Raw genomic sequence first — 12,258 nt, 5'->3', positions numbered from 1 at the left:
CCGTTTTTAACTAAACAACTTCCACTTATAATATTTCTACGAATAGAGGGAACATGATACACTCTAGTGAGAGATAGAATCCGCCCAGAAGCAAACTTCAGGTCCACGTTTCCTATTCTAAGCAATTGTGTAGCACTAGCATTCCCCATCGTCACTGTCACTCCATGACTCTGTTGATAAGATATAAACAAGCTAATATCAGCACAAATATGTACACTAGCTCCAGTATCAATCAACCACTCATGTGACAGATAAGTGGAAAATAGTACAGGGTTGTAAGTAACATACCCGTCATCGGTTCCAGAGGCAACAACCTCACCAATGACCATGTTAGCTATTGGCCCACTCGTGGTTCCAAATCCAAGCACAGTATTTGCTTGAGCTACCACTCCAGCTTTCTTAGCTTTCTTACTTGGACAGTCCTTTCCTTTTATGTCCTGCAGTCACTACATTTACCTTCGAGCTCCCATGTTCCACAAGCAACACATGTCCCTATTTGGACTTGTGCTGCTCCCGTACTGAGATGTCCAACATCAAGTTAGTCCATGTGATCTCTCATTTCTGTCTTTTCATGGAGAGAACAAAATCTTCCCAAGACTTAGGGAGCTTTTCAATCACAGACATCACTCGAAACTTCTCAAGCAAGACCATATCGGACTCACCCAAATCATGAACTAACATCTCAAACTCATGAACCTGTTCAGTCATGGATTTTCCATCCACCAGCTTAAAATTAAGAAACCTAGCCACGGAATACTTCTCAAATCCTTGAGAAACAGTATTATGGGTTTGGTCCAGCTTATCCCATAAGACTTTAGCAGTATAGACATCTGATGAATAAACATCGAACAAGGTGTTCTCCAAGGATGCCAAAATTGGCTGCCCTAGCCACCCCATCCTTCTCAGCCCATAAAGCATAAACCTTAACAGATTCAGCTTTCTCTTGATCCAACCCAGGAGGATCATTCTGTACCACTAACAATAGACCCTTAACCGTTAACTAGAGCTTCATCTTTTTCTGTCAAAGAGAAAAAGAAGCTCCACCACTAAATTTATTAGGCATACCCGATAAATCAATTGGATGGGGAAAACGATAGGTGGTCCAGTCAATGGTAGTGGTACCACCAGAACCAGTCTCAATAATTTTAGGAACATCAGCAGTTTCGTTAACCATCTTCCTAATTAACTATATATAACTATAATCTCTTCAAGATTGTTGGGTATAATTCTAACTACACAGCAACAATGGGCAGTTATATATATAATAACAAGAACATGGCAAATAACCCAACTAACGAAACAAAACACGAAGGCAATAACAAACTATAAAGACTGTAATTGACAAAGAAAGTAAAAAAAACTTATCTCTTATCGCTTTCCAAATTCTGATAAGAAGAAGAACACAACAGCTGTAACACCCCCAAATCCGGGGTCGGGGATCCGGGTTGTCACGAGTTCCATTTCCCTTAATAACACCCAATCTTAATAATTAATCAACTACTCTGTACTGTGACCCCACAATAAACACACACACCACACGTTATAGTCTCAGAGATGAACATCCAAAAATAATCACAAGTCATTTTATTCCACAATTATCTGCCAATACACCTTAAAAGGTTTTCTGAATAAACTTACATTTTCTTTGCCATTATTACAATTCATATTATACATATGTCTGGTACATCAAAAGTTGAAGCCTAGCCTATTGGTAGTTCCTACCTCAGCTACAACGACATCAATGCCCATAGGAAACTGCGGAACGTTTCCTATCCGCTTGCGAATTGGGAGCTTGGTCATGTTCATCTTGTCTATCTGATGTTGTGTGATGAAAGAAGAAAGCAAGGGTGAGCAGCAAGCCCACCAAAATAATATGTATAATGATTAACAATATATGAGCCTTCTCATAGTACTCAAGAAAGTCTTGGTTAAGAAGAAATGAACCAAGTTGATATCTTAATGCGATGAAGTCGCAAAATATTCAGTATATATATATACATATATACTTTTCAAAATATTGGAAGACCTCTTCCATGCATAATACACACAGAGTTCCAGTGTATAACTATATAAAAATACCGTTGCAAGGTGATCTCATATATCTAACCTTGTCTTAACATTTTTCTGAAAATCTTTGTCATGCATAAGATAATCATTTACTAGATATAAGTTTAAAAGATGAAGTTACAAGATACTCCAATATACTTATATCTTTTCCAAATACTACTTGAACTACCACCGTTCAAGTTATAATTAGTTCAAAAGTTCATCACATAGATGAGACTACAAGATAATACTTGAATAGATTCAACCTTTAAATTATCATCAAAATAAAATGAAGTTATGAGATACTTCATTTGATGCAAACATCATTTTGAAAACTTGACCCTGCCAACACTCAACAATCGCCCAACCGTAGCCTTTCTATCGAAGTGCTCTGGGTAGTGTTGCAGAAATATCCAATTGGATGATGAACTCATTACGGGAGTTTTCCGCGCCAGGAAGACCACTTACGATGATCAGTCGTAGTAGTGCAACCCCACCATTTTCTACATGTAGAGGAGAACCTGTCGGATTTACTTGTCAACCGAACACTGAACTCCTAAGGAATGGACCGCCTTAGCGGAACTTCCAAGCCATTTAGGCCAATATAATAAGGCTGGGCCGGCGCTACTCGACCACTTACGCCACTCCTAGTTCAGATGAAATCCATGACTCTGAAACGTAAAGCTCATCCCCACTTTCCCCAAGTAGAAACTTGTTGATACGGCTCCACCAAGAAGTCGTATCTAGCTGGAAAGGAAAACTCACCGATATTTCCCAGGCGATGCCTGTTAATGGATTAACTTGTTCCAAGAATTTTACTTCCCGAGTGTTGGGTAAGTAATCAAAAATTCTTTTATCAAGACAACAACCTTGTTGCGAATATAAAATACACCACAGAGCCGGATCCCTCCGATTTTGAGCGAGTATTTAAATCCCCTTCGAAAGGAGGATCTTAAATATAAAAATGAGTTTTGGGATCCGCTCTAACTTTTAAAAATCATTTTGAAGACTCGCAAAACATTTTTAAGAATGTTTGGAGTGATGCTGATTTAATAAAGTAAATCAGTCCCAATATATTAGAAAATATCTGAATATTATTATTTAAATAATATTTCCATAAAGAATAATCTTTATAAAAATAATTGAAGTAGAAGTTTTAAAACTTATACTTGAAATGAATATTAAATAACCAAAGATATACTTATACGAAAGTACTATCTTTATTTGAATAATCAAAAGTGAGTTCTATTATCGACACCTTATTCTTTAATAAAATAAAGAATATATCTCAGCAAATAATCGGAGTCATAGATCCTCAAATGAATATTCAAATAATATTCAATAAATAAAATAAGCTGAGTAATAATACCTCGAATGAATATTATAAATAATATTCATTAAATAAAATAAAGGAGTCATACATCCTCAAATGAATATCCAAGTAATATTCAATAAATAATATAAAGGAGTCATAAGTCCTCGAATGAATATTCAAGATAATATTCATTAATAAAATAAAGTTATCGAATAAACCTTATTCGATTAATAGTTTTGAAAACTATAACCATATATATATATAAATATATATATATATATATATAAAATCTACTCGGGATCCTCGACTCCCGGTTTTAGAAAATGTTTTCACCTTTGGGTCCCTATACTAAGGGTATATGCAAATTATCGCTATTCTCTAGCATAGGTATTATCAACTGAACCAACAGATATATATGGAAAGAATACGAAACAGGCATGCATATATATACCATATCAGCATGCTTCAATATATCACAAAATTTGCTAATTAACCAACATGCATCTATCACAAGATAATGCATATACATATATACATCACAACAACAGTATAACGGGTAGAAAACTTGCCTGAGCGACTGGGGGTTACAAATGGCTCGGGGCGAGTCTGCTAACCTATAAACAACATGTGAGTTGGAATTAAACCAAAGTCACTTGTAAATATATACTTTAACTAACTTAGACTCTAACGCTTGTTTTGCGCTTACTGATTCTCTTAAGTTACTCGAGTACCCTCGGCTCCACCATTTTTAATAATTTAACCATTACGAGTTTTAAGGCGATTCCTTCACGAGTATCTTACCAACTGCCTAACACTCTTACCATAATTGTTTCATACACTAATTAACCCTTTTTGGTCTTTAACCTATGTTTCAAAGTAAGGCGAGGGGAAAAGTTTCGTTCGCGAAACGCCGTTACTTAAAACGACCGTTTCTCCTAAACCGTTCATCGGAATCAAACGAACCACATATCAAAACGAAGCTCGTAACATGAACTATCTAAACAAGGCAATGGTCAAAACCTAGAAGTGAGTTCAAGGGTTCTGATATTAAGAACAAAAACAGTCTACGGTAAACCGGGCATTACGACGGCTATGTTTACGCGGTTACCCAATTTTAAACCACTCCAAATCATCTCACAATCAACCCACAATCACAACCCAATCAAAACTCCATCCATACTTTATCATAACAGCCCCAACAACTCAACATTAACAATTTATACTACTCTTTATCATGAATTTAAACTACACTTAAGTTCATTAATCAACAACCAAGATTTACAACTCCAAAAACATCCCAAAACCAACTAATCTCTACATACACAACCATCAAGCCTCTCATGAACTATAATACTCATATTATGCTCTTAACATTCAATAACAAAGCTTGGTTAAGAGATTATACCTTCCTTGAAGCTTCTTAACACAACACAAGAGCTTTGAATGCCTAAAGAACCTTGATCCTTGCTTGTATAACCTTAAACTTTCATAAAAATTCAAGAAAACTAAAGTTATTTCTTGAAGGTTACTATTCACCATCTTCTTCCTTGATTTATTGGAAGAGATTGTGAAGGAATTAGGAGCTTAAACTTATAGGATATCCATATCTATGTACAAGGAACCTTAGATAATTACCTTGTGATTTAACAATGCTTGGAACTTGATTTTTGGAAATTTCTTCTTTGAAAAAGAAGAAAAGCCGAGAGCAAGCTTAGAAGAAAGAGAGATTTTTGTGTTTTTGCTTTGATTTGATTCTTTGGTTGGTTGTTTTTGATTTGTTTTTGGGTAATTACCTTTCTAACCTTGACTTTGTGTGGTTATCAACCAACCACATCTCCTTCCTCCCTATGTCATGCTTATGTCATCATGTGATGTCATCCTCCCCTCTTTGTCCTCTTCTCATTGGTTGGATGACATCATCCCCTCTAATCTCTTTGATTAACTTCCTAATTGTTTGCCTAATGACCGCTGATCTGTTATACGGTTCACTTAACTTTCGTTTTCGTTTATCGTTTGAGGGATCATACCCGAGATCTTATTACTTGGGTTTTCTTAACCTTTCTTAATACATTATAATCCTTTTATGATCCTCTCTTATAATCCTTTAATTTAAACCCTTTTTATCATGTTACCTTATACTTAATTCTTTCCGTATCTAGTGGATTTCCGGGAAAAATCAAAGTGTTCGGAATTGGATTCTGACGATCTTTACATACACTTATATACCACATAGAGTACTAATAATATCCCAGAAGATCAATAACAGAACCCCTACATAGTGTGGCATGAAAAGTTTTCTCATTCAGCAAAAACACTATTCATAAGGGTTTCAAAAATTTTCCAAAAATTGGGGTTATTACAACAGCTGAGTCGCCAAACCCTTCAAGAGGACTTGACTGTTCTTGAAGAGATTATTTCCCCCCACTTAAGATGTGATGGAATGCAGCAATATCGCTTCCTGGATAAAACAGCAACAGATCAATCTGGCCACAAAACCAACAATGATCAACGGCGACTCGCACCTCAGTTTGCCCAAAAAACCTATGCAACTCATATATGTTTGCGAGGTAGGCACCGAGACTTGTGTCATTTTTATCTCAAGTGTACCTCTCAATATATAGGCATCTCAAGTTACTCTTCTTCTATTTTACTCGATGTGGTACACCAAGTAACAAAATAGAAAAAGTAAACAAAATGGGTTTTCCTTATTATTTATATTATATCCAGATTACTTAATATTAATATTATAAAATATATTCAGAGTATGATTAAAATATTCCTTACTCAATATATTTTATATTAATAATTAAATAATCAATATAAATAATTAAACTTGTAATAGAAAAGAAAAATATAAGAGTTCCCACTAGCACTAGGCCACACAAGCATTCCACTTATGCTAGTAGTTGTAAACAACACTAACACAAGATGCTATATAAACTCAATATCTTTCTTTTACAATATCAATGTGGGACAAAATCCCCATAACCCATTTCAAACAAGCAACTTTGTCTCAATATATTCATGGATTCCATTAAGAAAATATCTTAGATCCAAATATGAAAGTTTAAGTCCTCATATAAAGGAACAACCTCCAAGTGTTAGTTTCCGGAAATCATGTCAAGAATATATATAAAATATGTCTCAAACTTTCCATTTTCTAACAGAAAGAGCTTACAAGAGTTGAGGAAGGAGATATAGTAAATTTGTCTGAACTTCTCTTCACCGAAAACAGGGATTACCTCATCCAATGCAATAATGGCCAAAGAGTATGTTTCTAAATACAATCACCGCACAATCTCATTTTTCATGCTTAATTTTCAGATTCATTTTGTTTAACTTTATATAATAATGTTAGTACTTTTTTATATCCTCAAGTACTAGAAGCTATTCCGTATTTTGTAGCTGTGATCTACAGAATCGCACTTTCCAGTTGAAGCTAGTTGTTAAATGGTTTGGTATCTAAAGTTTTGTTAGGAGTCAAAATCTGATCGTGAGAATTTATTTTAGGGTGTACAGGTATAAGAATATTAGGTTTAGAAGAGGCAAACCGGAGACAACTGAGTTGGATAGAAAATGGAAAGAGAATACATATATTTATTTTAGGGGGGGTCCAAAAGGAAATGTGGCACACTGACTTTTGGTTATTGTTTCCTAATGATTATCCAAACACCGTAAAGTGTGGAGTTATATATGTCACCTCTGTAACCTTCTGAACAAGGCAATACTCTTTTACAAGGACTGCTGGTCCACCAAGCTCATACCTCTTCCTTCATTCATGAATCAAATTTTGTGATTAAAATTTTAACTTCTCTTTGTTCATCCATTAGTCTCACTTAGGATACATAGTTATAAGAATCAAACTCGTACAGAGCTGATTGTATGTACCATTTATAAACATTGCAGGTAAAGGGCGAGCAGTTGCTAGGCAAGGTGGTAGTCTTATATTTTGATTCAGTTATGAATATGAGTATGACTTTCTGTACATCCTTGATGCACATATACAAAGACTTACAGCCTAACAATAATTTCGAGGTTGTTTTTATACCTTTTAATGATAGCTGTGGCAGCGAAATATTATATTATGAAGATCTGGTTTCTCGCATGCCATGGACTACGATCCCATTATCAGATATAACATGCAAACATCTAAAACGAAGATTTGGTCTCCCCGATAGGTTATACCTCGGAAACCCGATCATTGTTGATCCTGCCGGTATGATTTTGCAATATTCCGCTAGCCTAAGTCTTCTTGATTTTGGAGCTCTCGGTTATCCATTCTGCGATCAAAGGCTAGATTTTCTAAAATCTGAAGATGTTGCTGCTTCTAGACAACCCTCCTTGCATATGCTTCTGGCCTCCTCAAAACGTGATTACCTCATCTCCAATAACGGAGATCAGGTATGAATTATACATCTTCTGTCATAATGTCGCAATAATGAAATCATTTTTACTGATTAAGGTTTTATATTTTAATTCTACTGTTGAATAATATGCATGTGATTGACACATCCTTGTGAATGTGGATAATTGTCTAGTCCATCTACTGTGACAGGTACCTATTCACACTCTTGAGAATAAGGTGGTAGCCCTATACTTCTATGAAGAGGGGTTTTCCGATGAGAAAATTACAGAAGAACTTCAGATGGCGTATAAAGAGTTGGCCAGAAACAATAAAAAGTTTGAAGTTGTGCTTGTTTACCGCTTTGACGGACTAAGAACGTGGGGTTACAAAAGTGATGAATCATTCTGGAAAACATTTAAAACAATGCCTTGGCTGGCACTCCCAAATGATGATTCACATCATAGGATGCTAAAATGAATTTTTAACTTTTCCTATGATAACGACGGACAGGAATTTGCCCTTGTAATTATTGGGCCTCGCATGGAATTTATTGAACCGTTTGGTGTCTTCATCTTGCAGAACTTTAAGATTGCAGCGTACCCATTCTCTCGCGACAGAGTTGCCGAGTTAATTACTGAAGAAGCAAAAGAATTGAGGTTGGAAATGCTATGGGAGCCAAACAGTGTGTTTGGTGGAAAATTTGGGTCTGAGGTGAGTTCTCCTGTTCTCATTTAGGTATTTATTGTGTCGGACTATCAGTTATTTTTTAAAAAAAAATATCCTCAACATTTTCTAATATCAGTTGCATGGGTTGTTATTGTTGTCTTTTGTCTGATTGTGTTGACTTGTCTTTTATACTTGTAGGTTCTGTTCTCTCAACTTGCTGGTAAGAGAGTCATTATTATTTTTGACTGGGGCTATCTGGCCGACCATGATGTTAAGTTTCTAGAGACCCTGAAAGAAAGATATGTGTACATGAAGGGTACAAATGATGAGTTTGAAGTTATCCACATCACAAGGTTGTGTTCGAAAACTGAGCATGTTGCAAATCTTCCCTGGTTTGTGCTACCTCTTAGTCAGGATTATGATGCATGGTTTGTGCTACCTCTTAGTCAGGATTATGATGCATGTGTATCCATATTGTTTGATCTAACATTATTTCCGTATCACGGATGTACTTCACTGATTGCCTTCGATCAGGATGGACGAGTGGTCAGGACAACGATAGTTCCTACATTTGAGGATATTGATTTTCCATTTTATGCTGGTGATTTGGAGGAGGAGGCCGTATCCCAGTTAGGTGATGTTTTTGAGTGGGACCTGAGCTCTTTTACTGGGAGCATTTACTCTTACAAACAAGAACAAAAGCAATATAGTGTATGTTTGGGTAACCGCAAAATGCCCGTTAGGCCAAAAGACCATTGCACAGTTTGAACCGTTTGGTAATCAATTTATGAGAGCTGAAATCGGTCATATATCATCAAATATAGAAAGTGCAGAAACCCAACATTTGTCATTACACTTTTGCTTGTTTGGTTCGTAATAGTCATCATTATAAATTCAAATTGTTTTATATAAGAATTTAATATATGAATGTATATCCCGTGTAGGTGTATGTAATGGATATTGTAAATAATTAAGAAAATAAATAATTATTTACTTTCAAAATGTATGTTAAAAATATTTGTTCGATTTGACCGAGTTTAGGTTATCGTCCAATTTTTTAAAAATTGTCCGATAAATTACAAATCGGTATGTCAACTGAATAGTTTCTATTTCAGAAATTTGTAAGCACAGTTATTTGACATATTATGTTTTAATTTTCAGTTTCCCACTTAAATTTAAACAAATGTAGTAAATTTTTATTAATCCTTCTTTTTAAGTGATTTATATTTCAATTAAATGTTTTCTAATTATGTTTTTTTATATTATATTTTTAATTTTATATTCATGTATTAAAATTTTATATTAAAAAAATTAATTTTTTTAAAAAAATATAACTTATAAGTCGAATATTTACCAAACACGGTATCAACTTATAAGTAATGTTATCAAATGCGTAAATAACTTATATGAAATAGTTTAAGTATCAATTATTTAAAACTTTATGACTTTAAGTTATAAGTTATATTTTTTAACTTCACAACTCAAACATGATCAAAGTAGAGGATCATTTTGATGTTTGTTTTAGTTTCAGGATAATCTCAAGTGTGAATCACCTGTTTTTAATTTAAAATTTTGACTATGATGCGACAATTCCCCTAATCTTGGTCATTGAGTTTGTATTAAATATTGTTTCTGCTCGTGTATCTTAATGCTATGCGACACACACGAAACACGAGTATCAGTGTTGAAAGGTGTGAATTATGTTGATCGGCATTTAAAGTCGCAATTACGATCTTCCATAATTTTTGTTCTGCTTATGCTGGTAGAAGATATATACAGGAGTCTGAGTAACCTTCTTTTGAGTAATCTTCTTCCCGGTTGAGAAATTATTGAATATGAGGATTTCACACTTTTTAACCAAATTTTCCAACTTCAATTCCTACTTCACTTCATTCAAACCCCCCAATACTTTCACGCACCAATTCACAGGAGGTTAGCTTTTTCTTTTTCAACTTTAATATTGTGATATGTACTATATACATATGCTTTTGCTTGATATCATAATCATATTTATTAATTTTTCTGTTTTTTTATGTATATAAGTGTTGGGCTTGCTGAGCAGGTCTAACTCCACATTAGTATGATATTGTCCGCTTTGGGCCGAGCCCTCACGGGTTTGTTTTTGGGCATCTCCCAAAAGGCCTCATTCTAATTGGAGTTAGCTGGCTGCTTATATTCTAGCAAACTGCTCCTCCCACAAACGATGTGGGACAACTCCTAACAATCTCCCCCTTCACACAAACGATGTAGGACAACTCCTAACAATCTCCCCCTTCACACATCGGGCCCGACACATGTCGATTCTGCCTCCTTCAGTGTGACCAGGCTCCCCCTCGACCCATACTGAAAGTCCATCTCGCTATCTGCTCCCCCTAGGCCCATACTGGAAGGCCCGTCTGCCTTTTCCCTGAGTCCATTTTGGGGCAAGCCCATCTGCCTCTTTCCTAGGTCACTTAGGGAGCCCATCTGAGATTGTTATAGACCGTTATAACCACAGCTCTGATACCACTTGTTGTGCTTTGCTAAGCATGCCTAACTCCACATTAGAATGAGGCCTGGCCTGCTTAGCAAGCCCAACAAGTGGTATCAGAGCTATGGTTGTGACGGTCCATAACAATCTCATGTGGGCTCCAGAAGTGATCCAGGAAGAGGCAGATGGGTCTGCCCCAGAATGGGCTCAAGGAAAAGGCAGACGGGCCTTCCAGTATGAGCCTAGGGGAGCAGATAGCCAGATGGACTTTCAGTATGGGTCGAGGGGGAGCCTGGTCACACTGAAGGAGGCATAATCGACAGGTGTCGGGCCCGATGTGTGAAGGGGGAGATTGTTAGGAGTTATCCCACATTGTTTGTGGTAGGGACAGTTTGCTAGAATATAAGCACCTAGATAACTCCAATTAGAATGAGGCCTTTTGGGAGGTGCCCAAAACCAAAACCGTGAGGGCTCAACCCAAAGCGGACAATATCATACTAATGTGGAGTTAAGGCGTGCTCAGCAAGCCCAACAAGTGAACATCGTTTGTGGGAGGGGCAGTTTGCTAGAATATAAGCAGCCAGCTAACTCCAATTAGAATGAGGTCTTTTGGGAGGTGCCCAAAAACAAACCCGTGAGGGCTCAGCCCAAAGCGGACAATATCATACTAATGTGGAGTTAGGCCTGCTCAGCAAGCCCAACAAGTGGTATCAGAGCTATGGTTGTGACGGTCCATAACAATCTCACGTGGGCTCCAGAAGTGATCCAGGAAGAGGCAGATGGGTCTGCCCCAGAATGGGCTCAAGGAAAAGGCAGACGAGCCTTACAGTATGAGCTTAGGGGGGGCAGATAGCCAGATAGACTTTCAGTATGGGTCGAGGGGGAGCCTGGTCACACTGAAGGAGGCAGAATCGACAGGTGTCGGACCCGATGTGTGAAGGGGGAGATTGTTAGGAGTTGTCCCGCATCGTTTGTGGGAGGGGCAGTTTGCTAGAATATAAGCAGCCAGATAACTCCAATTAGAATGAGGCCTTTTGGGAGGTGCCCAAAACCAAAACCGTGAGGGCTCAGCCCAAAGCGGACAATATCATACTAATGTGGAGTTAAGGCGTGCTCAGCAAGCCCAACAAGTGGTATCAGAGCTTCAGGTTATAACGGTCCATAACAATCTCACGTGGGCTCCAGAATGGACCTAGGAAGAGGCAGATGGGCTTGCCCCAGAATGGGCTCAAGGAAAAGGCAGGTGGACCTTCCAGTATGGGCCTAGGGGGAACATATAGCCAGATGGACTTCCAGTATGGGTCGAGGGGGAGTTTGGTCACACAATCAGGAGGCAGAATCGACAGGCGTTGGGCCCGATGTGTGAAGGGGGAGATTGTTAGGAGTTGTCCCACATCGTTTGTGGGAGGGGCAGTT

General features: G+C 37.2%; 1 protein-coding gene across 1 annotated transcript; it reads left to right on the top strand.

The window, feature by feature from the left end:
* The first annotated feature begins 7,333 nt into the window (after positions 1-7,333).
* Positions 7,334-9,140, top strand: LOC141680364 (putative nucleoredoxin 1-2). The gene is made up of 4 exons (XM_074486614.1): positions 7,334-7,762; positions 7,917-8,141; positions 8,286-8,417; positions 8,571-9,140. The coding sequence occupies exons 1-4, from the start codon at positions 7,334-7,336 to the stop codon at positions 9,138-9,140; spliced, it is 1,356 nt and encodes a 451-aa protein (XP_074342715.1).
* Positions 9,141-12,258: the final 3,118 nt, after the last annotated feature.

Source organism: Apium graveolens, chromosome 8 (assembly GCF_009905375.1).
Source record: "Apium graveolens cultivar Ventura chromosome 8, ASM990537v1, whole genome shotgun sequence".
In the NCBI taxonomy this organism is placed as follows: domain Eukaryota; kingdom Viridiplantae; phylum Streptophyta; class Magnoliopsida; order Apiales; family Apiaceae; genus Apium; species Apium graveolens.
This window is presented reverse-complemented; position numbering and strand designations above follow the sequence as displayed.

Coding starts and splice junctions, on each gene's coding strand:
- LOC141680364 (XM_074486614.1), top strand. CDS start 7,334: ATGACTTTCTGTACATCCTTGATGCACATATACAAAGACTTACAGCCT. Junction 7,763..7,916: donor TCTCCAATAACGGAGATCAG/GTATGAATTATA, acceptor CTACTGTGACAG/GTACCTATTCACACTCTTGA. Junction 8,418..8,570: donor GTGGAAAATTTGGGTCTGAG/GTGAGTTCTCCT, acceptor TTATACTTGTAG/GTTCTGTTCTCTCAACTTGC.